This window comes from Propithecus coquereli, unplaced genomic scaffold, assembly GCF_000956105.1.
Source record: "Propithecus coquereli isolate 6110/MARCELLA unplaced genomic scaffold, Pcoq_1.0 Scaffold785, whole genome shotgun sequence".
Lineage (NCBI taxonomy): Eukaryota > Metazoa > Chordata > Mammalia > Primates > Indriidae > Propithecus > Propithecus coquereli.
This window is the reverse complement of record NW_012154007.1, coordinates 89,491-115,681: the sequence shown is the minus strand read 5'-3', so window position 1 is coordinate 115,681 and position 26,191 is coordinate 89,491. Positions and strand designations below refer to the sequence as shown.

General features: G+C 42.4%; 1 protein-coding gene across 1 annotated transcript; it reads left to right on the top strand.

Moving 5' to 3' along the window:
- The first annotated feature begins 567 nt into the window (after positions 1-567).
- Positions 568-9,536, top strand: TMEM128 (transmembrane protein 128). The gene is made up of 5 exons (XM_012662843.1): positions 568-688; positions 1,841-1,982; positions 5,671-5,829; positions 8,138-8,244; positions 9,515-9,536. The coding sequence occupies exons 1-4, from the start codon at positions 592-594 to the stop codon at positions 8,235-8,237; spliced, it is 498 nt and encodes a 165-aa protein (XP_012518297.1). The 5' UTR covers positions 568-591; the 3' UTR covers positions 8,238-8,244; positions 9,515-9,536.
- Positions 9,537-26,191: the final 16,655 nt, after the last annotated feature.

The window sequence follows — 26,191 nt, the reverse complement described above, 5'->3', positions numbered from 1 at the left end:
CAAATCTCAAGACAAATATAATCCTTGCTGCGCAGAAAACACCCGACCGGTTTGTTTCACGCCCAAGGGCCCCCAAGCGGTAAGTGACAGGCCCCGGTGTCCTGTCCAGCGGTCCTTTTCTCCTTCTGGGGGTGCCTTCAACCCTTCTGAGTCTGGCTGGGCGACTCCTGAAAAGTGTGAGTAGGAACGGAGCTGGAGGCTGAGAGTCGAGGTCTGGATATACAGTATTTCTTACGCTTTGCCACCAGGAGCCTGGGAAGGCTCTGGAAACGGAGCAGCTCAGGGCCGCACATCCTTGCCCTGCGCGCATCCAGCGGCAGCAGTAATCCTGGTCCTGCTGGACTTCCGTAACTCGGAATAAACTTGGGAAACGTTCGACCGGGAAAGTTCAGTATTTTAAAATTCAAACCACGCTTGCGGATTCGAGTGCGGAATCTACAGCGCCAGCTCCACCCTAGCTTCTCGCCTACAAAAACCGCAAAGGAAATTGCAGTCTCCACGCGCGACTCCAAGAGACCCCATACCTGGAGCCGACGCCGGAAGTGCTGTGTGTTGGACGTCACTTCCGTCGCGTTTCGGGGCGGTGCCGAGATGGACGCTTCACAGGCTCGGGAGCAGCTCCGGAGGCGATTCTTGCTCCCGCCGGACGCCGAGTCCCCCCTGGATAGCGAGGGCGACGCCAGGCCGGGTGAGGCTCTCTCCCCGGCTGTACTCCGAGCCGCGCCGTGGTCCCCGGAGGCGAGGTGCCCGGAAAAGGCTGGCCTCACGGGCCTCCCGCAGCCCCAGCCCAGTCAGGAGGAACCGAGTTTTCGTTTTTCAAGTCTTACCAAGTAGTTTTGCAAGTCGGGTATTTAATGTCATGAAAGATCCTTAGAGATAGCGTAGTTCTGCGCATCTTCATTTCAGCTGCGCTTCAGGATTCCTTGGAGAGCTGGTTTTACACCTATGTGGAACTATCCATTAAAATTAAATATATCGACCGGTTATAAGGTTTAAGAATTTGGCCTGGCGCGGTGGGTTGCGCCTGTAATCCTAGCACTTTGGGAGGCCGAGGCGGGAGGATCGTTTGAGGCCAGGAGTTGGAGACCAGCCTGAGCAAGAGCGAGACCTCCTGTCTACAAAAAAAAAAGGAAAAATTATTTGGGCGTGTTGGTGCACACCTGTAGTCCCAGCTACTCCGGAGGCTGAAGCTGGAGGATCGCTTCAACCCAGGAGTTCCAGGTTGCAGTGAGCTATGATGAGGCCACTGTACTCCAGCCTGGGTGACAGAGCGAGACCCTGCCTCAAAAAAAAAAAAAAAAAAAAATACAGAAAAACCCGTAATGTTACCACAGTACACAAAGACGTGTGCATAGTATTTCACCTAGAGTAGAGTTCTAGAGTGCCCTTTCCACATTTGAGCTGCCTCAAAAGGTTATATTTGTTTAAAATAACTATTTAGTTATAAAAAGTGTTCTTGAAAGAGTACAAGTCCATTTCATGCTCTAACATTTGCCTTTGGCATTTTTATTAATTAACAGGGCTAATTACTTTCTAGAAGAAATGTGAAACTTAAAATTCCTACACTTCCAAGTAGCATCGTTATTTCTGAAAGACTAAGAAAATGTAAATTTGACTTCACAATTCATTTAGAGGCAATAAGTTGACTATATTGAACATTTTATAGTGGGCTTCTATTATTTCTCTAAATATAAACCTATCTTGATGGTTTTACAGAAGGATTTGGTGCTATAAAGGGAGAGACTCACTCTAGGAAATGATTTTATTTGGCTTAAAACAAGTGTAATTTTTCCTCACAAAATTATGGTAACTAATAAGTTGAAATCTCACTTCTTTGCAGAAACCTCTACAGCTGTTGAGAAAAAGCAGAAAGCTCTTCCAAGACTTAATATCCATTCTGGATTCTGGATTTTGGCATCCATTGCTGTGACCTATTATGTTGATTTCTTTAAAATCCTTAAAGAAAACTTTCACACTAGTAGGTAAGAAAACTTTATTGCTTTATAAGTTAAACCCTTATTTTGCATTTTATATTTTGTCAGTTGAATTCTTCAAACTCTTAGTAAGTACCTACTCTCTGCCAGCACCTCCCATGTTGGAGGTGTTGGTGATTCACAGATGAATGAAAGACGTTGGTCAAAGGGTACAAATTTTCAGTTACAAGATGAATAGGGATGGGCATGGTGTCTCACGCCTGTAAATCCCAGCACTTTGGGAAGCAAAGGTGGGAGGATCACTTGATGCCAGGGGTTTGAGACCAGCCTGGGCAACATTAGTGAGACCCCGTGTCTACAAAATTGTTTTAAAAATTATCTGGGCCTGGTGGTACACACTTGTAGTTCTAGCTGTTTGGGAGGCTGAAGCAGGAGGATTGCTTAAGCCCAGAAGTTTGAGGCTGTGATGACCTATGATCATGCCACTGCATAGCCTCGGTGACAGAGTGAGACCCTGTCTCTTTAAAAAAAAAAAAAAAAAAGGATGAGTAAGTTTTGGTGAATCTAATATGCAGCATGATGACTATAGCTAATAATGCTGTACTGTCTACTTGAAATTTGCTAAGAGAGTAGATCTTATCTTATGTGTCTTTGCTACACATACACACACAAACTCACATACACAAAACCAATGGTCTCTATGTGAGCTGATGGATGTGTTGATTGTGATAGTCATTTCCTAATGCATACTTACATGAAGTCATCTCATTGTACACCGTGAATATACACAATTTTAACTTGTCAATTATACCTCAGTCAAGTCGGAAAAAGAGTGTGTTTGCTCTGGGAATGCATGGCAGAGTGGATGAGAACTGAAAATTTCACTGTGCCTTTTCAGCACAGATGTGTTGTAGGATGAGGAAGGTAGTGAATTTAAGAAGGACCTGATCTGTTTGGAACACAATGGAGGGAGAAAGACTGACTGAGGTCTTTATAAGGACGAAGTGCAGAGGTACTGGGGAGGGAGTGGGAATGGCAGCCGGCGGCACAGGAGAATCGGGCCCCAGGGCTTGTTTCAGAGAGTGGTCACAGCATGCATGGTGACTACAGGGTGTGACTGAATCAGATGAGGTAAAGGTCACCAGGGAGAGGAGTCAGAGCTTTGTGGACAGGCCGATGTAAAATAGTTCCTCATTCACAGGGACTGAGATGTCTTCAGTATGATCTCTGGAGTTGATGTGGAGAAGGTTGTGAATCATATCCCTGTGTCCTCACTGCACATTGGACAGTCATGTGGAGGTGCCCAGATAATTGACAAAAAGGAGGGATGTTGGTGAGCGTCAGAGCTGGCATGGAGAGGACTGGTTTGCTTGGGGTCAAGAGTAGTAATTTGGAAGTGCCAGAGGGGCTAGCAAGATGTAGACGGGACTGTGATGCTGTGGTATCATGGCGACACACAGCTTCTCCTCGAGGCCTTTGGGAGGAGCAGTGACTTCTGGAGGTGGGGGGGGATACTGAGGAGCTGGAGCGAGCGAGCGTCAGGGCACAGTAGGCACAGGGTGTTTATTTAAACTGTTGAGGGTAGAAGGCTTGTCCTCTCCTTTCTGATTTCTGTGAGTAGGGACTGTCCCTAAACACTCCCATCTTCTGCCCTTTGATCTCACTGGCTCCTTCCCTGGGAGGTGGTGTGATTTATCTGAGTGTGACATGAAGAACTGGACGTATGTAGCTCAGCGCCTTCTTCCTTAGGGAGTGAGCTGCCCATAGCAAGCACAGATTCGGGTCTGCTTTGCTGTGCTGTCATTTTATGGGGGCAGCTCCAACAGGAGAAGTTCGCTAGGTCTTCACTGTGACATGGAACCCAGTGGCTAAGTCGGTCTATTTCTGGGTTTCAGTGTTAGGAAGTACTTTGTCACCACTTCTCGCAGCTATGTCAGTAATAAAGCTGACATTTGCTCTTCATCAGTGTGACGCTTTCATTTCTCTCAGTCAGGCTGGGAGGAGAGGGGATGGGTCCTTCAAACAGTGCCACCATCAGCTTTTCCCTCATTCATCAAGTATTTTGTGAGAGCCTGAGATGTGTTTGGCTGTGGGTGCCAGTGGTAAGTAGGTACATTTCCAGCCTTCCAACGGCTCCTTCTAGGCCACAGCAGACAAGTTGCCAGGCCTTGTGGTGCATGCTCTGTAAGCAAAGGCACAGGATGTTATAGGAGAACCTAGGAGGGGTACCTAGTCCAGTTCATCCTCAGGAGTGGAGACCTTTTTGAGGTTTAAGAAGACACAGGAGAACTTCTCTATTTGTGTCCTATGTTAGGTGTTCTCAGTAGTTTAAGAAATGGCAGGGTAAGAAATGATCCCATGTATAAGATGTTTGGGGCGGCTGCGGTAGGAAGTGGAGTGCCCAGGACCACACAGCTGTCATGTGGCAGAGATGACGTGCAGGGGTACTAGGGAGGGGGTGAGAATATTGGCTGGTGGCCCATGAGAATCAGGCCCCAGGGAGAAAGGGGTACAGAGGGAAATGCAGTTACAGTCACAGGTGCTGGGACCAGGGCTGTGGGGAATGGGAAGGAAGTAGAATCATAGGCCTATCCTCGAAAAAGTATTGTCCTACAGGAAAAAAACATAATTGCATACTCAAAGCCAATTCGCATTCTTGGTGAGGGACTCATTAAGCAGGGGGTAGTTTGAGCAGCTGTGGGACGAGAGGGGTGCACAGAAGGAAATGCAGGCTTTCTGCTTTTTGAAAACAGCTCATTCCTCTGATACCTGAGTAATTTCTGTTTTCCCTGCTTTAGCCTCAGTTCAGAAGCTTGAGGCATTAGGGTTCTTTAAATCTATGCAAGGCTAGAGGAGGATGCCTCACGCACACTGAGTCAGGTCGTGGTTGGAATTGGAGAGGAACAAAAAGGCATTGTCCTTTGGGGGAGGGTAGGAGAGATTCTGAAAATGGGAGGGTTTCATGTAGATATCTTTCATGAGAGAGAATTTGAATTAACTGTCTTTAAATTGATTTTCAGTATTCCAAGAAATTCTGCTTAACTTGGAGGAGTTAATGGTACCTGATGAGAATGTTCTTTATTACTCTCACACTCAGAAACAGCCAGAAAGCTGCTGTCTTTCCTGTATTTTCAAAGAAAATGCATAGCTGTAACCAGGGTTCCTTCTTTGTTTTTTTTTGGACAGAGTCTCACTTTGTTGCCTGGGCTGGAGTGCAGTGGTATCAGCCTAGCTCACAGCAATCTCAAACTCCTGGGCTCAAGTGGTCTTCCTGCTTCAGCCTCCCGAGTAGCTGGGACTACAGGTGCGAGTCACCACACCAGGCTAATTTTTCAATTTTTAGTAGAGATGGGGTCTCACTCTTGCTCAGGCTGGTCTTGAACCCCTGAGCTCAAGCCATCCTCCCACCTCGGCCTCCTAGAGTGCTAGGATTACAGGCGTGAGCCACTGCACCCGGGCCAGGGTTCTTTCTTGGTTGGCTGGTTTATGAAAGTATTCTTCAAAGTCTTACTCTTTAATCTTTTGATGAGCCGTGTGTCGTCTTTTCTCACCACCATCTCCCATAGATAGAGGCTTTCTGCAGGCTGTTACTGTAATAACATTTTCCTCTGTACCCCTTCTTCAGTTGATATTCTTCTTAGAAGTTGATGTTTAAACTGTTAATGAAATGTTTACAATATCTACTGATTTGCTAAGGGTTATGTAAGTAACCCCTACGTTATTTTTGTCTTCACAGTTGGTTTCTCTTTGGAGGTGCCTTGTTGCTTGTCAGTTTACTGATTGCATTTTACTGCATAGTGTATCTGGAATGGTATCGTGGGATTGGGGAATATGATGTCAAGTATCCAATGTTGATACCCATTACAACTGCTACGTTTATTGCAGCAGGAATTTGGTAAGTTAACTTTGAAATGACTAATAGGAATGAAAAACACATTTTTTTTTGATCAGGTAATGATGTATATGGTCCAAAATCTGAAAGAGAAAAAAGGTGTAACAGGAAAAAGAGTCTCATGTCATTCCTGTTCTCTGCTTCCCTTTTCATTATCATCTCTTTATTTATGTATCTAGTTATTTAAAACACAAATGGCAACATTCTATACATATTGTGCATTTTGCTTTTTAAATCTTTTCACTGTGATATACCATACATGCAGAAAAGTAGAAGAAAACTAAAATGTACAGCTGAATGAATTCTTACAAAATGAGCATTGATGTACACTGTATCCAGGTCAAGAAAGACAACCAAGCCAGTACCCTGGTCACCCCTTCATACCCCTTCCATCACTACACCTTTTTTCCTGCCACAGGGAGATACTGTCCTGACCTTTATGGTGATGACTTGCTTTTGCATCCCTTAAATACACTATTTTTTTTTAACTTTATAGAAATGGATTCATATAGTATATATTCTTTTTCATTTGGTTGCTGTGTGTAACATGATGTATAATTCATCCATATTGTCGCCCGTAACAGTTACTTGTTTTCATTGTTATTTAGCATTCCGTTGTATAACTGAATCCCAGTTTATCTGTTCCACTGTTGATTGTGTTTAGGTTGTTTCCAATTTGGGGTTATTATTAATATGAAGGATGCTATTAAGAACATTCTTGTACATGTCTCTTATAGGACATGTGTACATGTTTCTGTTGGATATATATATATATGTGTGTGTGTGTCTGTGTATATATATGTGTATATGTATATATGTGTATATATGTATATGTATGTATGTGTATATGTATACACATACACACACATGAGGTGAAATTGTTGGGTTGTAGGGTGTGTGTATCTCCAACTTCAGTAAATAGTGCCAAACTGATTTCCAAAGTGGTTGTTCATCTTTTTTTTTTTCCCTTTTCTTTTTCAATGGAACCATATTAGTTTAGAATTCTTCCAAAATGGTACATAGAGATGTGTCTCATTATTTTAAACAGTTACATAATTTTCACAACATGGACATACCATGACTTATTTAGCAAGTTCCCTGTTGCTGGAATTAGTTATCTTTATACTCAGACAATACCACAGTGAATATCTTTCTGCATAATTTAATAGGTACACAATGAAAAAACCATTTTTTTTGCTTATAAAAGTAATATTACTCACTAAAGAAAAATCTGTAAATTCCAGAAAAATACAAAGGAAACATGTTCGATGATCCTGTCGATCAGAAAAAACTACTCTTCACATATTGTGTATAGCTTTTCAGTTTTTTCTTTAAGTTAATTGAATTTTGACTTTGGAAATATCACACACCTGTATACATATTCAGTTTAAATGTATGCTTTCTGTGACTTATTTTCTGTAGTTGAAGTGCAAGGATATTTGACATCGTGATGTGGTTTTTGTTGATCCTTCAGTGAAGTGGATATACAGATGTGTTATTTTACTTTTTCCCATAAGGCTAAGATCAACTCAGAAATGTTAATTTTTTAGACCAGTAGGATTATAGTTATTTAAAATTCATACTTGTCAAAATATTATATATTAAAACCAATAACTATCTGAAAAACTTAATTAATTGACTGTAGTCTGTGTGCTTAGGGGCAGGGTGAAAAAGATGCGGACAGTGTTTCCCTCCTTGTCACTTATACTAGAACTTGGAGGAAACTAAGAGCAGTTGATGGATAAGGAAACTGAGGCCGAGAGAAGTAAAAGTTAACATACTAAATTATCCCTATTTTGTGCTTACAACTTCAGTCATTAAAAATCATTTGCACTTAGAAAGTGTTTTATTTTTTACTTTAGTGACATAGTCTATTTCTCAATGAAAAATTTAATAGCTTATAAACAATTACTTTTTCATTCCGTTTTTAAGAGAAATACTTTTGTCTTTTTTACCATGATAGTTTAGTATGTGAGATCATAAAAGCAGGTATAGCCATTTAAATTCATATTTTGTTATGGACAGTAACTTTAAGACACTTAAGCTTCAATTAAGCCATGTCAACTCCCATTAGAAACCTTTAGTGATTCCAGTTCCAAGTACTTTTTAAAGAAATTGTGACAGTTCCATAAGTATATCCAGAGTTTTTCTTTCCAACATTGGCTGAGTCACACATTTGAAAAATATGATATATATGGAAAGTTGCTGCTTGGATGAATTTTCCCAAATTGAGTTCTTTAAATCTAGATTCTAGAATATTTATGTATATTACATTTATAGTTGTCAACTGTTTGGTTTTTGTTCTTTTCAGCTTCAACATTGCTTTATGGCATGTGTGGTCATTTTTCACTCCATTGCTGTTGTTTACCCAATTTATGGGGGTTGTAATGTTTATCTCACTCCTTGGATGATCTGAAGGTAAGAGATCAGGAATGGTATTTCTCACAGTGAACTTATTTGGAAAACATCTTTCAGTGGACACAGCTGTAACAGATGCCTTGTAAATTATTTTAGTCATGTTTATACCAGAGCTGTTCATCCATTGCACTCTGAGATAAAAGGGACTGACACCCCTGTCTTTTGTAAAATTTAGTTCTAAATGACTACTTTTTAGAGATGGCAACCTGCCTTTCAAAGACCTCATAAAGATGGGATTTGTACTTTTCAGCATGGTTAAAATCACACATTAGACCATTTTGTGTTGAAGTCAGCATCCATCAGTTTATATCCAGTGACTATTGGCTAGATTTTTCTTAAGGAATGGGCACGTAGTAAGGATGGGCAATTTTACCTAACAGGGAAAAAAAAATTCTGCCATCTTCTAACTGTCCTGGCTACCTCATAACAATTTGGTGGATGATGACACATCAACTTTTTTTTGGTATTATTTATCGAATTTCTGCCTCCCCACAGACCACCCCACCCCTGGGCCTGCTGCCGTTACACAAGTCTGTATTGAGAATACTCACTGTGTGTACTTAGGGGCAAGATGAAAAAGACAAAGGCAGTCCCTCCCTTCATGTCACTTACATCAGAACTTGGAGGAAATTTACTTTATACAGCAATTTACAGATATGGAAACTGAGGCCCGGAGAAGTAAAAGTTCATACACTAAATTATCAGGAAATTAATGAAAACTGACATTTCAGCCGACAAACAGCATGTGTTTCCTGTCGGATTTCAAAGGACAGTCACTGTAACCGTGTAAAGAAGAAATGGACATAATCTCATTGTTGCCAGTCTGAAAAGAGTTGCTGGCAGTTCTGTGCCCACATTGATGCCTGCAGTACCCTTCGTGCATCGCGCAGGCTAGGGCCACTGGGCCCTCAGTAGACGCTCTGTCCCTGTGCACATGTGTCACCACCAGCAGCTCAGGGCTCTGGAGTAATTTCACATCTCTGAACATTTTCTCATCTGACCCTCTCACCCACCCCTCCCCTTCTGATGTTGTTAAATCTTTTTTGGCTGTTCAGTTTTGCATTTTTACAGATGTTTGAGAGCTTTTGACTTATTGCTGACATGAATTTATAATTGGCAGTAGACAGCCAGATGGTGGGTGTTGTAGGTCACAGATAGATTGAACTGTGCTTTTTAATGTTAAATTCAGTAGCTTAAGATAGAATGTTTACTTGAGACATAAGTGCTGTTTTTCTTTCAGATTTAAGGACACATATTTTATTTTTTTTAGAGATGGTGCTCTTGCTGTGTTGCCCAGGCTGGCCTTAAACTCCTTCCTCAGTCTCCTGAGTAGCTGGGACCACAGGCGCGTGCCAGTGTGCCTAGCTGGACGTGTAAATGTAAAGTGAATGATTAAACATCTACCTAGCCGAAAGCATCACAGACAGATAATGGAAAAGCCGCAATGGATTTTTGCACCTAGGAAGTGAGGGGTTTCCTGGGAAAAATTGTGACTTTATAGATCTGTTGTTGAAATCAGAATAAATTGTAATTCATTTGGATATTCTTAAACTCAAATGATTATTGAATTTTTCAGAAGTCTGTGTTACATAGAAATAACTATTTTGCAACATTAATCTGTTTGAATCTTTGGGGAAGGTCGTGGTTTCATTATAGGTACATAATGCACTCCCAATATGCTAAATAAATTGTTCACTCTTCCATATAAGGGGTAGCAGTTCATTGTTTAGGATGACTGAATATGTATAAAGGAATTATGTTGTCACGTGCCTTTAACCCAGCTTCAGTAATTACTATATATGTCATTTTTATGATAGTCTTGTTGGGTGAGAGGACCAAATGAAAGTATTCTATGTTTTCCCATCACTTTATATTTTATCGTCATGTAAATTATTGAGTTTTTAGCATTTTCTAACATGAACTTTTAATCATTTTTATGTGTGCATAATTTTTTCTGTACCATTTAAATAAAATATTTTTATAACTTTCTCGTGGGTTTTGTTCATACAAACTTTGCAATAGCTTCCATTTTTAGCTGTTAGCACTTTGAGTTAACTGTAGAAATAATAAAGGATACTCTGCTCTTCAGAGACCTCATAATGACAGTATTTCCACTTTCAAATGCAAGTATGTTCACATTAAATCTAAATATCATAGAGCGTGCCTTAAGTTGATTCTTTTCTCTGTAAAGTGACTTCTAGAAATGACCTGGTTTAGTCACCACTTGTGTCTAGTTCAGCTCACACCCTGCTGGCCCCAGGACCTTCAGTAGTGCAGGTTGAGTATCCCAAATCCAAAAATCTGAAATTCCAAATGCTCCAAATCCCAAACTTTTTGATCACTGACGTAATGTTCAAAGGAAATGCTCATTGTAGCATTTTTGATTTTAGAGTATAATGCAAATATTTCAAAATATGAAAAAAAGACAAAATCCAAAACATTTTTGGTCCCGAGCACACTTTGGAGAAGGGATACTTACTTAATCTTTTTTCAGTTGTGAGGTGGGAATAATATCTGTCTTGTAGGTTATGGATAATAGTAATGTTTATGAAACACCTGTTACAGTGCCTGGCAAATAGTAGGTCCTCATTCACTAAATGGTAACAGAGGGAGAAAGAGAAAGCAGAATCTGGGATTAGGAATATCACATCAGGTCGTGATATTTGTGTAGGAAAATGTCAGGCATGATTAGGAACCAGAATGCAGCCCAGTTTGTGTGCGCTTGGACGTGGAGGTGCGTACATTTTCTTTAGGGAGCAAGACCCAGCAGAGGCCAGCATCAGGCAGCCCCATCAGTGACATGAGGTCCAGTGCAACCTTAAGGCTGCACACTCTGCAAGGTGCAGCACTTGGTTCATGGGCGGGAACTGGGATGGGGCCAAAGGAGAGTGCCCCAGTGCCAGCTCTCACACATTTTGTATCTGTTTTTTTTTGAGACAGAGTCTCACCCTGTTGCCCTGGGTAGAGTGCAGTGATATCATCATAGCTCACAGCAACCTCAAACTCCTGGGCTAAAGCTATCCTCTGACTCAGCCTCCTGAGTAGCTGGGACTACAAGTGTGCACCACGGAACCTGGCAGATTTTTCTGTTTTTGGAAGAGACGGGGTCTTGCTCTTGCTCAGGCTGGTCTTGAGCTCCTGACCTCAAGCGATCCTCCCACTTTGGCCTCCCAGAGTGCTAGGATTACAGGCATGAGCCACCACACTCGGCCTCTGTTTTTTTTTTTTTGAGTATTTTTACAACTTGGATAGAAATCTAAGGCTGGGATTTTCTGTTTAATACAATTTGTTAAGACCCAGTTAGTCGAGAGCCAATGACTGTGGCCAGGCAGGATGGTGTGAAGATTATCCTGTTACTTAGACATTTTAATAAATTTGTTTAAGCAGGATCATGACTAGTCTCTGTTTCTGTTAAACAACTGCTAATGCAAGGTGCTTATGGGTCTTTTCCTTCATTATAACTATTAAATAAACAAAAACAGCGTCAAGCAATCGTGTTATTGCTTTCAAACAAGCTGATAGGAGGAGTACCTACGCATGTAAAGCAATGAGTAACTAAATTGACAGTCGTAGATCTTTATCATGAAAGTCAGGGAAATGATAGAAGCAAGTGCATGCTCTGACTTTGACGGTCAGTGTCAAGACCAGGTTTTCAACCTGCGTAGGTAGCACACCACTTGCTGAGCCCCAGTGCTCAGAGGTTCTGATTCAGTTGGTGGGTGAGGCTGTCCACATTGCTGGAAGAATTCCACAAGTGATTCTCATGTAGCCTGGCTCCAGATCCGCCCTACTACCCTAGCCAGTTTGGGTAAAGACATCTCTGTAGAAGCTAGGATGTCATTAATAGGATTTGCAGGGAACACAGATAACTGAATCCAACTTAGTTCACTAGGGTAAAAACCAGATTGGGACTCCCCCAAAATCTGGGGGGACCTAGCTTGGGAGACAATGGACTTTCTAGGGGACTTCAAACGATTTAAAGTTCCTGGCTGTATTTGGTTTTATGCAACAAAAACTGGTCTCTGGCTACAGTTTAGCAAAAGAGAAATGCATTGGACAGGAATAGAAGGAAACACTGAAGAACCACGTCTTGCAAAGGACAGGGGCTAGGAGTGTAGGTAATAGGAGTAATAAGACATGACTTCTCACCATCCTAAGGAAGGAGTGTCATGTCAAAGAATTTTTGGGCCATATTTTAAAATTGCCACAGTTTGATCTCTGGCCATAAATTATCTATATCCTCCCCCCTACAAAAGTCATCTCCCAGGAATCCCTGCGAAGTCTCATCCCATTACAGCATCAGGCCCAGGCTTGAGGTCCAGGATCTCATCATCTAAATCTGCACCAGGTGTAGATGAGGGTCCTCAGTGATAGGGTCCTTTTCGTCTGCGCACCTTTAAAGGCAAGTTGCCTGCCACTCTCACTCCAGTCATACAGTGGTGGGAGAGACACAGGGTAGCTGTGATAGACATTCCCATTCAAAAAGTTTGAGTCTTGCACTCATTGGTCCATAACAATTCTGAAATTCAGATGGGCACATGTCCCCCAGTACTGCTTCCTAAACATATGTTAAAGCTCTTGGCTCCGCCCTCTGGGTTCTATATCACCCTCTGAGTCTTTTTTTTTTTTTTTTGGTAAGAAAATTGAGTTTGGAATTGAGGAGCCTTTCAGCCTACTTCCTACTCACAAAAAGTTTGTGGTCCAGAGGGCTCTTTTCATTTTGTATTGTCTCTGTCCTTTTACGTCTGAGCAAGTGGTGCTTCCACCAGAACAATTCACAAAGTGCAAGCTGGAAGATATACTGGGCACTTCCCCCTTTCGGAACTGCAGAGTGGACACAGCTAAAAAGTAGGCAGAGCAGGTAAGGTCGAATTCTCAGTCTAGGAAAATCTACACCCAAATCAGGGAAGGATCATGGCCTTGAGAATTGGAATGTGGGTGTTTTGTTAAATGCTCTTAAGAACTTTGTATTCCTAGATGTTTCAGAACACTCTGGCCTTGTAGAATGGGGCCACTCCCCCTTATTGGAAGATACAATGCCTTCCTAGCTTGAAGGCTATGCAAAGGGCTCAGAAAAGGTAGGAACCCTGCAAAGCAATGTTTACCTTCTTCACCATTTGTCCCCGTAATCCCTCCTGTCTACTCAACTAATACCCTGGGTCAAATATTTGTGTCACCTTGCTGGGGATGTGCTGGCCTGCTAAGTAAAAAGAGGAGTTATATGGCAAAGGTGCTCAGGACCTGGCTAACAAACTGGTAAGAATCAGGAGAGTGCCTGAGAATGGATCCTGGAGGTGCTGGATACAGGCAGAATATAAAGTTTGTCAAAACTCTCTGCTGACAAAGAATTTAACACCCTGGCAAGGGCTTCAGAAGCTGGTTCAAGTACCCTGCTGTTACGGCTCCTGGAGGCTTGGAGAAGGTAACAGCCCATGTTAATCTAGAGACGCCAGGATTGCCGTGACACGCTGGAGGAAGGGATTGGCAGGCTCGGGGAGTGGCCGTGCTTAAATGGGTCTAGTGCATGACAATGGAGACCGGCTCTCTAGAAGGGCCCAAAGACTCTATCTGTCAAGGAAATAAAAAACGTGCCAATGAGTAGGGTCAAGCAGCTCCGAGCTGGTGGATAGTGTGCGAATGCCGTTGCAGAACAGGGCTCTGGCAGGAGCCAGAATGACAGGATACCACCATAGCGGAGGCTATCCTAGCTTTGTCCTTATCAGGCACAGCTAACAATACACGGCACAGTCTTTCCTCGGGGTGGGTCAGTCTTTTTGTTAGGCGCCATGGTCTAGATATAGATTGTCTTGACATTATACACAACATCACACTGGCCCACCACATTGGTGAAGTTGTGTAATTGGGTCTGGTGAACAGGAAGTAGCATGTACTTTAGATGCCATACATGTAAATGTGTGTGTGTGTGTATGGGTATATATACGTAAACACACACAGTTGACCTTGAACAACAGGGATATTAGGGACATCAACCGCCCACTCCACGCAGTTGAAAATCTTTGCATGTAACTTTTGACTCCCTCAAAACTTCACTAACAGCCTACTAGTGACTGGAAGCCTTACCAATAACATACATAGTAAATTAACGTATTTTGTATGTTACATGTGTTATATACTGTATTCTTACCATAAAGTAAGCTAAAGAAAAGAAAATGTTATTAAAAAAATCATAAAGAAGAGAAAATACGTCTACAGTACTGTACTGTATTTATCGATACGTTTACATCAGCTGCTTACAAGATGAATCATCCATCTGAAATAGCAGGGAACCATAGCTGCAGACCTCAGTCTATGGTACCTATTGAGCAATTCAACTTTTTCTTGTAATGTCATGACTTCGCTGCTTGGGAGCACTTCCAGCATCATAGTAGCACTTGGTATGGGTCCGTGGTGTTATTCAAGGTTTATGGTATTGCACTAAACATGATGAAAAATACATGAAAATTGAGAGATCACTTTTTACTTTGATATGAACTTTGTTGGAGAGATGAACTGCTCATGCAGAAATGATTAGCCTCATGTGGCATTTTAAGTGGATACTTGAAACACTTAAGCTCACTGCAATAGCAACAGGAGGTGGCTATGAAATTATTAAATATTATCATAGTACAGTATGTCCCGCAGTACATTTTATGCAATTATGATTTAATACTGCATCTTTACACTTATTTATATTTTTCTTGACTGCGAGTAGCACCATTTGCATTGCGTATGTGTAAGTTTTGCTACATTTTAACATTGTATTAGGTCATTAAATATGTCTGATTTCAAATCAAAAGTTTAGTTTATTATATCTCAAACAAGAAGCACTACAATTAATCAAAGTATGCAAACTGTCGACACAGTTTTGCCATCTTTATGGTAGCAAGTTTATGCCAGCAGCCAAGAAGTCTGGAGAGCAAGTGGAATGATGTCACATGTGTGATTTCCACAGCTTGTTGAGAACCAAATATTTTTCCTTGCAAGAAGTGGTCCAAAGCCTGGAAGAAGTGGTAGTCAGTTGGTGCAAGGTCTATTATGAGCAGCGTTGTTTGTGACATGTTGTCTTGCAAGAGGATTGGCCTGTCTCTATGGACCAATCTTGGCTGCTTCATTGCAAGCATCCTCATCATTTCATCCAGTTGGTTGCAGTAGACATCAGCTGTAATCAATTGACCAGGTTTCATGAAGGTATAGGAGATAATACCATCACTGGACCACCAAACAGACATCATTAGCTTTTTTTGATGAATATTTGGTTTTGGACTGTGTTTCGGCACCTCGTCTTTATCCTGCCATTGTACTGAATGCTTGCAATTGTCAAAAATAATACAGTTTTTCATCACATGTAACAATATGTTGTGGAAATGGTTCACCTTTATGTCATGACAGCAGAGAAAGGCAAGCTTCGAGACAATTTCTCTTCTGATGCTTGTTTAATTCATGCGGTACCCATCTATTGAGCTTCTTTACCTTGTCCATTTGTTTCAAATGGTCCAATGTCATTGGAATAGTGACGTCAAACCCTGCTGCAACTTCATGTGCAGGTTGAGATGGATTCGCTTCCACTACAGCTTTCAGCTCATCATTATCCACCTTGGTCTTAGGTTGCCCATGTGGCTCATTTTCAAGATTAAAATCACCAGAACAGAACTTCTCAAGCCATTGACGTACTGTAAGTTCATTAGCCACATCCTTCCCAAACACTTGGTGGATATTTTGAGCTGTCTGCGCTGCATTGTTTCCACGACAGAACTTATATTTGAAAATAACACAAATTTTTGACTTATCCATGGTTTGACAAAAATTGTTCTAAAAAAATATTTGAAAGATAATCACAAGCCAAACCATGTGTTTCAAACACTGAGGATGTACCTTCACAATAAAAATTTTTAAAAATGTCAAAGTGAAATGTCAGCGATATCAACTGAAATGTAAGATATTTCATTCTTAATAACCTAATAGATTCGTGTATATTTTATGGTAATAGGTGGGCGTGGTGGTGCATGCCTGTAGTCCTAGCTACTTAGGAGGCTGAGATGGGAGGACCACTTGAGGCCAGGAGTTTGAAGCTATAGTGTGCTCTAATCAAGACTGTGAATAGCTACTGTATGCCAGCCTGGGCAACATAGACCCCATCTCTAAAAAAAAAAGGTAGTAAATGATAAAATCAACTAGTATCTACATACATTTTATGCACTCATGACATACCTAACTTTTTCCTAATTTTTCTTTGTTTCTAGGCCATGTGATTCATCTGTGAGTTTTTGCAAATTGTCAGACATCACCGAAAAATTTTCAAATGTATTTATTGAAAAAAATCCTTTCATAAGTGGACCCATGCCATTTAAACTTGCATGGGTTTATTCAAGGGTCAGTCGTGTGTGTGTGTGTGTGTGTGTGTGTATAGTGTTTATATGTATGTATGTATGTATACACACACACACACACACACACACACACACACACACACACACACAGAGGGTGGGAGTTAACCCCTATACAAATTCAAGAGCCTCAGTGATCTGGAGCATGTTGAGATATTACCTCCAAGGTAAAAGACAAGATGTTTCTCCTGGTACTGGTTACCATTTTAAAAGAGGCACAATGCTTATGGGAATTTTTAGATGTTGGAGGCGGCAACATGAGCTTCCCGTCATGAACTGGATGCTGTCTGATCCACCAAACCATGAAGTTGAGCATGCACAGCAGCAATACATTGTCAAGTAGAAATGGCATATACAACATTGAACTTGAGCAGGTTTGGAAACCATAAGAAAGTTGCACATGCAGGTGACTCAGATCCCTTGGAGATCAACTCCTTTGGTTGACAATGTTTGGCTGAAAAAAAAAATAAAGAAAAAAGAAAAAAGAGAACAACTCCCACTCATTGCTTTCTTTCCTCAATCTACACCTGCGGTCCCACAGGAGCTGCTCATGACTGAGGAGAGAGCTCAGGCCGTCTACACGTGCTTCTGCACCATACGATGGCATTGGCCCAAAGAAGACAGCTGCAGCATTACAGCCCCACCCAGTGGTGGCCCGGAAGGACAGTGGTGAAGGAAAATCCTCCCTGTGAACAGAATGGTGAGTGATACATTTGCTTGCCCACTCTGTTCTGATTAAGAAACATCCAGAATGCAAAGCTACGCTGTCTCATGGATGGTTGCTAACAGAATAACAGTTTGGTAGGTGGTCAGTGACTTGAAAAGAAAAGGATTGGAAGATTGGTGACAAGGAGAATCGGTGAAGAGGGATATGGCTAGATCTCTGTAATGGGTACAGCGCTCTCAGAATGGATGTAGAAATTTGCATCTCACATGACTTCTCACCAATGGGCCTTCACTGCAGAGCAAGTGGACAACATGGAATGTTCTGTGGGTGTCTGTCAGCCTTTTGCCCAGCCATTCAGTGCTTGCTCGATGTGCCCTTGTACCAGGTGCATGGTGGCAAGGACAGAGACTGTGCACAGGGTCAGCACAGAAATCCTCTGGCCAAGGCTTAGCTTGCTGGTAAGTACTGGTGTGGAATCTGCTGCAATGGTTTTAAAAGAGGGCCCTGAATTTTTTGACATGCCTCTCATTAAGAAGGAACTTTAGTTCCTTCCCTTGAACCTGGGTGGGCCTCAAGGTGCTGGCAGACACCATCCTCGTAGATGGTGACTTGTCACTGTGTCCTTACATAGTTGAAGGGGTGAGGGATCTCTCTGAGATGTCTTTGATGAGGGCACTAATCCTAACCATGAAATCGCCACCATCTGATCTAATCACCTCCCGAGGCCCCATCTCCTAACACCATCACCTGTCTGATTAGGATTTGACATATGGATTTTTTTTTTTTTGAGACAGGGTCTCGCTCTACCACCCAAGTTAGAGTGCAGTGGTGTCATCCTAACTCACTGCAACCTCAAACTCCTGGGCTCAGGCAATCCTCCTGCCTTAGCCTCTGGAGTAGCTGGGACTACAGGTGTTCACCACCATGCCCGGGTAATTTTTCTACTTTTTGTAGAGAGGGGGGTCTCACTCTTGTTCAGGCTAGTCTCCAACTCCTAGCTTCAAACAATTCTCCTGCCTCGCACCCCTGCCCCTGAAGTGCTGGGATTACCAATGTGAGCCACTGTGCCTGGCCACAATGGAAATTTTAAACAAGTGGGATCCAGATTCTGAGGCGTTTCTTTGAAGAACTGTAGCAGGAGATGTAACCTGGCTTTTCCAATACCATCCTGAGGAAAAACCACAATCAACGCAGTGGCTACCAAGGGGTGGGCGTGGCCCAGTCAAAGCTTCAGTGGACCAATCAAGAGCAAAGGTCACGGCAACAGTTTTGGGGATGCTCAAGGCATTTTTCTTGTTGGCTTTGGAGGGCTGACGAATGATAACATCTGCTTATTACGAGACTGTTTTGAGAAAATTAGCCAAAACTTTAGCAGAAAAACACCTGGGAAAGCTTCACCAGCGATTCCTCCACCACAACAACGCTCCTCTCGTAAAACAAGGGCAGTGCTGTGAGAGCTGCAGTGGAAAGTCATTAGGCATTTACCTTACAGTCCTGATTTGGCTCCTTCTGACTACTTTTTGTTTCCTAATCTTAAAAAAATCTAAAAAAGGCACCCACTTTTCTTCAATTAATAATGTAAAAAGGACTGAATTGACCTGGCTAAATTCCCAGGACTCTCAGCTCTTTACAGGTGAACTAAATGGCTGGTGTCATTGCTTACAGTAGTGTCTCGAACTTCATGAAGCTTATGTTCAGGGACAAAGTTTATATTTTTTATTTTTATCTTTTAATTATATTTTTCCTTGAATGTTTTGAAGTCTCCTCGTACATTGTGAAATGGCTAGATGGAGCTAATTAACATATGTGCTATTTCATGTGCTTATTTTTTTGTGGTGAAAACTCCTAAAATCTACTCTCTTAGCAATTGTCAATAGTACTATATACTTCTTGGTAATGTCTAGGCCAAAAAAAAAGAAAAAGAGGCCATGTGTGGTAGCTCACACCTGTAATCTCGGCACTTTGAGAGGCCAAGGCAGGAGGATCGCTTGAGGCCAGAGTTTGAGACCAGCCTGGACAACATAGCAAGACTCCTGTCTCTACAAAAAATACAAAAATTAGCTGGATGTGGGGTGCATGCACATGGTCCCAGCTGCTTTGGAGGCTGAGGCAGGAGGATTGCCTGAGCCCAGGGGTTTGATGGTGCTGTGAGCTATGATCAGGCCACTGCACTCCAGCCTGGGCAACAGAGTGAGATACTGTCTCAAAAAAGAAAACTGAAAAGCAAAAAAGAAAAAAAGAACACCATATATTGTTATTAACTACAGTCACCATGTTGTACAATAGACCTCTTGAACTTATTCTTTTTGTCTAATTGAAATGTTGTACCCTTTGAGCAACATTTCCTAAGCCCCCGATATCCCCTTCTCCCAGCTCCTGGTAACCACCATGCTACTATCTACTTGTGTGAGCACCACTTTTTAGATTTCACAGATAAATGAGATCATGTGGCATTTGTCTTTCTGTGCCTGGCTTATTTCACCTAACACGATGTCTTCTGGGTTCATCCATGTTGTTGCAAATGACAGGATCTCCTTTTATGAGGCTGAATGATACTCTGTTGTGTCTGTATACACATTTTCCTTATCCGTTCACCCACTGATGGGCACTAAGGTTGATTCCATATCTTGACTGTTGTGAACAATACTGCAATGAATACGCCGCCTGTTATGGGTTGAATTTTATCTCACCAGAAGATATGCTGAAGTCCTCACCCCTGGTACCTCTGAATGTCACCTTATTTAAAAATAGAATTTGTAGATGTAATTAAGATACAAAGTAAGACAAGTTCTTACTGGAGTAGGGTGGGCTCTTAATCTAAGTGTGACTGGTGTCTTTATAAGAGGAGGAAAAAGACACAGACGCAGAGGAGGAGGCCGTGTGACAATGGAGGCACAGACTGGAGCGATGTGGCCACAAGCCAAGGAAAGCCGGTGGCTGCCAGCAGCCACGAGGAGGGAGAGAAGGCAAGGCGGGACCCTCCCCCAGAGCCTTCGGACAGGGTGTGGCCCTGCTGACACCTCCATTTCAGACTTCTGGCTTCTAAAAAAAATGAAAAAGAATAAATTTCCATTGTTTTAAGCCACCCAGTTTGTGGTACTTTGTGACACCCATACTAAGAAACTAAGACACTGTCAAACTCTTTTATTCTTAAAAATATTGGGATGGCACAGGGTAAGGTGCCTGTGTCAGCCCTGTGGTCCGGTGTAACCACTGGCTTCTGGCCTCTGAAGTCCCATCATCCTCACTGGAATTGGGGACCCCGTGTCTCATGAAAGTGTGTCTCACCCTCATCCGTGTGGCACTGAATTGCCACTGGAAGGCAGCTGCCTGGCTGGGGCACTTCCAGCCCCTTGCACAGAGTCAGGAGATCAGTTCCAAGGGCATCGTGGCAGGGGTAATGGGCTCTGAAAGAGGCGAAAGCAGTGGGCAGAGTGAAGTTTCAGACTCCTAGCACCTGCCCACCACTGAGCAGGGGGCAGTCATAAGAAATTGGGGGTCCTGTGTGGCTCAGGCCTTTGAAAAAAAAATCTTATCAGCAGAAGGCAGAAAGCAGTGAGTTTTAGCATTGTCTTCAGTAATAGAAAAAAAGGGACAGACTTTAGTCCAGGGTTTTGGAACCTGCTTCTAGCTCCGTAAGTGTGACCTTCTGACTGAATCCAAATTTTATAGAATAAATCCTTTTATTTTTATTAATACATTTCTGTCTTTTGTATTTTTATTTTTAAAATTAATGTATTTAAAATACCAATGAATAAAATAAGTTTCAGTGAAATAATCCTCCCGGGTTGACCAACACAGTTAGAACATTAGTAGCCATAAGGGCCAAACTGACGGCTGCTACATTCACGATTTGGTTCTAACCTCCCCCGCCCGACTGGCGCCACTACTGCATGAGGCTGGTAGGTGAGAGTTTATGGGAGTCAAACACACCAGCCTGATATCAGCTTTTGACAATGGTACACTGTGTTTCTGTTTGAAGGGGAATTTGTGAATAGTTGCACAGCTCGACAGTACTTTTTAATTCTGTCTGCTTAACAGCCCATCACGTCAAAGGAGACCAAGAGAAGGCTGAAGGAAGAAAACAGATTTTTTAGATGAGAATTGGGAATTGCAATATTACCTTGTTTCTGCTAAAGACAAGATAATTTGCTTGCTTTGTCATACTGCAATATCAACATTAAAGAAATTCAATGCTGATCAGTGTTTTAACATTCATAATGACCACAAATATTTTAAATTAGAGAGAGAGGTGTGAAAGGTTGTATTGCAGACATTAAAATATGAAAAGCAAAAGCAAAGACAATTCTTTCAAGCAATTCTTTCAATTCTTATTGCTATAAGACCTAGAAATATGCCACTGAAGCAACTTATAAAGTAGCTTATATACTCGGGAAAAAAGGGAAGCCATTCGGTGATGTAGAAATTGTGAAAGGAGTTGTTGAAGTTGCGGGACGCTTTGACTCCAATAACGTTTCAAAGTACAAACAACTGCATCTTACATGGAGAGCCATAACTGATTGGCAGCATGAATTAGCCTTCGACTTAACAGAACATTTTCATGGAATACTTCAAAAGAAAAATATATACGAAATTTGAGTGGCTTTAAAAAAAAGGGAAAATATATATTATTCAATCAATTGATACTACTGACTCAGGACAGGTTTTACACTTCATTGAGGTCATAACAGAAGATTTTCTTTGGTATGAAGAGTTACTTGCTTTGGGCACTCTTGTGAGCAGAACACAGGGAACAGATATCTTCAACAACTTTCAAGACAAATATTGTGAAGTTGGACTGAATTTGGTAAATTTAGTGAGTGTATGTACAGATGGTGGACCTTCCATGACAGGAAAACATGAAGGGTTTATTGCACAGATGAGAAATACATTAACAGATCCAGATGCTCCCATTTCTTTTTATTGTATCTTGAATCATCAAAATCTCTGTGCTAAATCTACTCTTTTAAGTGACACTTTGCAACAAGTTATAAGTATTGTTAATTGTGTTTGTGCAAATACAACACGGCATTGTCAGTTTCGTGACATGCTAAAGTTGAATGATGAGGTATTCAGTGTGGATTTGCCGTATCGATCTAAAGTGTGTTGGCTATCGCAGGGACGGATGTTAGCCGAAATTTTATCTCTGTGAGAACAAATAGTTAAATTTTATGAAAAACAGAATTAGCAATGCAAATTATTGAAAGAAGATTTCTATAGAAATGCAACATTTCTGTGTGATATCATGTCAAATCAAAATGACTTGAATATTTCTTTGCAAGGTAAACCTAAGGGTGTGTATATATGATATGTGGCAAAAAATCGAAGCATTTTGAAAACAGCTATCTTTTTCCAAAACACTTCTTCAAAAGGAAATATTGGATGAACATTTTCCCCATTTAGCAAAGGTCATTGATGAGCAGAATGATATATGCGAATCATTTGAAGAATATGCAGCTGTTATAGACCTATTAATTGGAGAATGCAATGAAAGGTTCACTGACTTTGAGAATCATGACCTCACACTCAACTTAGCATTTCAGCCTCACCTAGTTGATATCACCAACACACCCAAAGAACTACAGATGGAATCGATTGAGCTCTCAGTAGATGACATTTTAAAGTCACTGTTTGATGCTAAGAAAGATCCAATTGAAATATGCAAAAATGCAGTAGAATACCCAGGCCTTTGGCAACATGCCTGAAAAATGCTTTGTTGCTTTTCGACCACTTATTGCTGCAAATCTACATTCTCCTACCTAACCCAAATCAAGATACCCTTAAGGTCACAAATGACTGATGCCCATCTAGAGGACCAACTGAAACTACAGACCTCCATGCTGCAATCAAATATTCAAATGCTTTCCAACAAAAAGCAGGCACAACAAAGTCATTAAAAGGTTAGTTAACTTAAAATTTACAAATAGTTTTCATTCTTTGAAATTATTAAGTACACAGTAGTTAAATTTTTACAAAATAATGTACATTTTAAAGTATATCTAATCGAAGTTCCTTGAATGCAGCCTTATTTGATCACAGCTAAATTAATGTGGCCTTTCAGCATGAAAAGGTTGCCCACCCCTGCTTTAATCTTTCTCTGTTGGTGTCCAGAGACTCATACTTCATTGCTTATTTAGAATAATCAAGGCAGCCCAGAAGCAGGAGTCCCACCTGATTTTCAGATGGGGATTGAGTGTCAGCCATGTTTGTATTCAACAAGTTCAGGTGCTGTTAGCAGCTGGAACAAATACATTTAAAACTTAGCACAGTGAAATTTATTTCTCACTCGTGTGAAGTCCAGCTTCCTTCGGGGCAATCTGCTTCACATGCACTGGGAGACTTAGGCTGACAGGCGCTGCCATCTTCAGCATGAGGCTCCAAAGTTGCTCTGGGTGTTGGTGTCACATCCGGCTGATAGGAGGAGGGGAGGAGGTGGAGGTTTTCATGGTCTGAGCCCAGGAGTGTGCATACATCTCTCTTACCCACACTCCGCTGGTCAGAACTTACTCACCTCTCCCCACTAGATGCAAGGGGCACCAGGAATTAGAATTCCTGGCTGGGCAGCCATTTCCCAGTACTAACTGCGCATGATGGGAGGGGAGCACAGGTTCGACGGACAGCTGGTCGCCTCTGCCACGAGGCCTCAGCTCAGTGCCTGGCACACAGTTGGTGCTCAGTGAATAGCAAAATGTGTTAGGTATGTGGTATGTGGCAGGCACTTCCTAAGTGCTCTGTAGTTATCAACTCATTCTATTCTCATAGGAACTTGTAAGAATGAGTATTTATTTTATTTATTTTTAATTTTTAATTTTTTTGTACAGACAGGATCTCGCTCTGTTGCCCAAGCTAAAGTGTAGTAGTGTGATCATATATCACTGCAGTCTTGAACTCCTGGGCTCAAGGGATCCTCCCACCTCAGCCTCCCAAGTAGCTTGGACTACAGGCATGCACCACTATGCCCAGCTAATTTTAAAATTTTTTGTAGAGACAGGGTCTCGTTATGTTACCCAGGCTGGTCTTGAGCTCCTGGCTTCAAGTGATCCTCCTGTTTCAGCCTCCCAAATTGCTTGGATTATAGGCATGAGCCACCACACCTGACCAAGAATGGGTATTGTATTTTTATTTTTTCTAATTAAAAAGATTGTAATTATATTGGATACGTAATTTAAGAGCTTCGTTTTACAGATGAGGAAATTAAGGCACAGAGAGGTCCAGTAACTTGTCTAGGGTCACACAGCAGTAAGTGATGAACCCTGGATTCAAACCCTGTAGCCCACCTAACCGCCACTTGATGCTGTATTTTCCTACAAAACCATGTTTAATTGAGCTGATTTATGAAAAAGCAATAATGGATAGGAATGTATTTTGTAAAAATGTAAAGTGAAATAAAGGCATAGGGGGTTTTGATGAGGACCTGGGACATTTATGGGGCCCCTGCCATCTGCCAGGCACTAGGCTCTCTCTCATCCAGGTTCCCATGGCACTTGGTACAGACTGTAGGTTTCATCTTGTTGTCCCCAGGCCTGTCACAGTACCTGGCACACAGGAGGTGCTCAGTATACATTTATCAGTGGATTTTTAAAAAGCACATGCTGGGTGCTAGAGAGAAGAATGAACCAGACACAGCTGTGTCTTTAGGGAGCTCAGAACTGGAAAGGCAGTTAGAAAAAACCAGTTACTGTGATGGGTGAGAAACAAGAGTGATGGAGACGTGGACAGGTCTACCGGGAAACACATGAATAGGCAGGGCAAAGAGAGCCTTCTCATTTTAGCCATCCATCCACTCAGCCAACACGTATTTACCTAGCGACTACTATGTGCTTGGTACCGCTATTCTGCATGCTGGAGCTACAGCCGTGACCAAGTTGGACACAGTCCTTCTCATAGAGCTTTTGTTACAGTGGGAGAGACGGGCCACAGACGTTGGCACATCGCGAGTGAGGTGGGCTGAGGAGGAAAACCGAGCAAGGTAAGGGGAGAGAGTGCAGCAGGAAGCTGTGTCACTGAGTCAGTCCTCATCCTCCTCTGATGAAGAGACACAGGCCTCCCTTGCCCAGTGATGCACCCAGCCCATTTGCACATTCATTATTTTATCAGCTTCCCTACTGAGCATTCACTCTGGCTTGGCTCTGGGCACACTCAGTGGGGGACGTGTTCTCTGATTGCAACCGCCTTGTAATCATGTGCATTTCTTCGCACAGGCTGGATCCTCCCTCTGGACTGCCCTCCCCGACCCTGCCCCATCCCTCCTGACCAGCTGCTCCTGGGCCTTTCCCCCTCCCAGAACCTCTCAGTCTTCCTGCAGACCAGAGCTCCTCCCAGCCTGGCTCCCGCAGCCCTGCTGGAGGAGGAGCTGCTTACTCTGTCCCCCCACCCCCATCTCTGAGACGGTGCGCACTAAGTCTCGAAGTTCGTGCTCTGGAGCTTCCCAGTGAGCACTCACTACACGCTTGTCCACTGAGCCTTTCTCCACCTGAAGTCAGCTCCTTCAGAGCAGAGCCTTCCATAGCTGAATCCCCAGAGCCTAGAACAGAGCCTGGCAAACGGTCCAGTGTAAGATAAATATATGTTGATCAAACGAATGAATGAATGAATTGATAGAACGAATGAAGGCACGGCAAGGTCCCCATGTTGATGCCTTCCAGGCGCAGGGCTCCCCCGTCTCCCCTTTACCAGCCAGAAAGGGCTACTGCAGTTTGCTGGCCGAGTGCAAAACGAAAGCGTCGGGCCCCTTGTTCAAAAATTAGGAATTTCAAAACGGCAACAGTAGAACATTAAAGCAAGAGGGCGAGAGTGTCTGCCGGGTGCCCAGCCCTGTGCGAGTACCGGGGCTTGCCCAGGGGGACGCCCAGGAGGCTCGGATGCCTCAAGGCTCGCTCCCAGCTCCCCTCTGCGA

What these genes read in the sequence shown, in the direction of transcription:
- TMEM128 (XM_012662843.1), top strand. Translation starts at nt 592, where the DNA reads ATGGACGCTTCACAGGCTCGGGAGCAGCTCCGGAGGCGATTCTTGCTC. An exon ending in GAAAACTTTCACACTAGTAG is followed by an intron (nt 1,983 to 5,670) that starts GTAAGAAAACTT and finishes TTGTCTTCACAG; the next exon opens with TTGGTTTCTCTTTGGAGGTG. An exon ending in TTTATTGCAGCAGGAATTTG is followed by an intron (nt 5,830 to 8,137) that starts GTAAGTTAACTT and finishes TGTTCTTTTCAG; the next exon opens with CTTCAACATTGCTTTATGGC.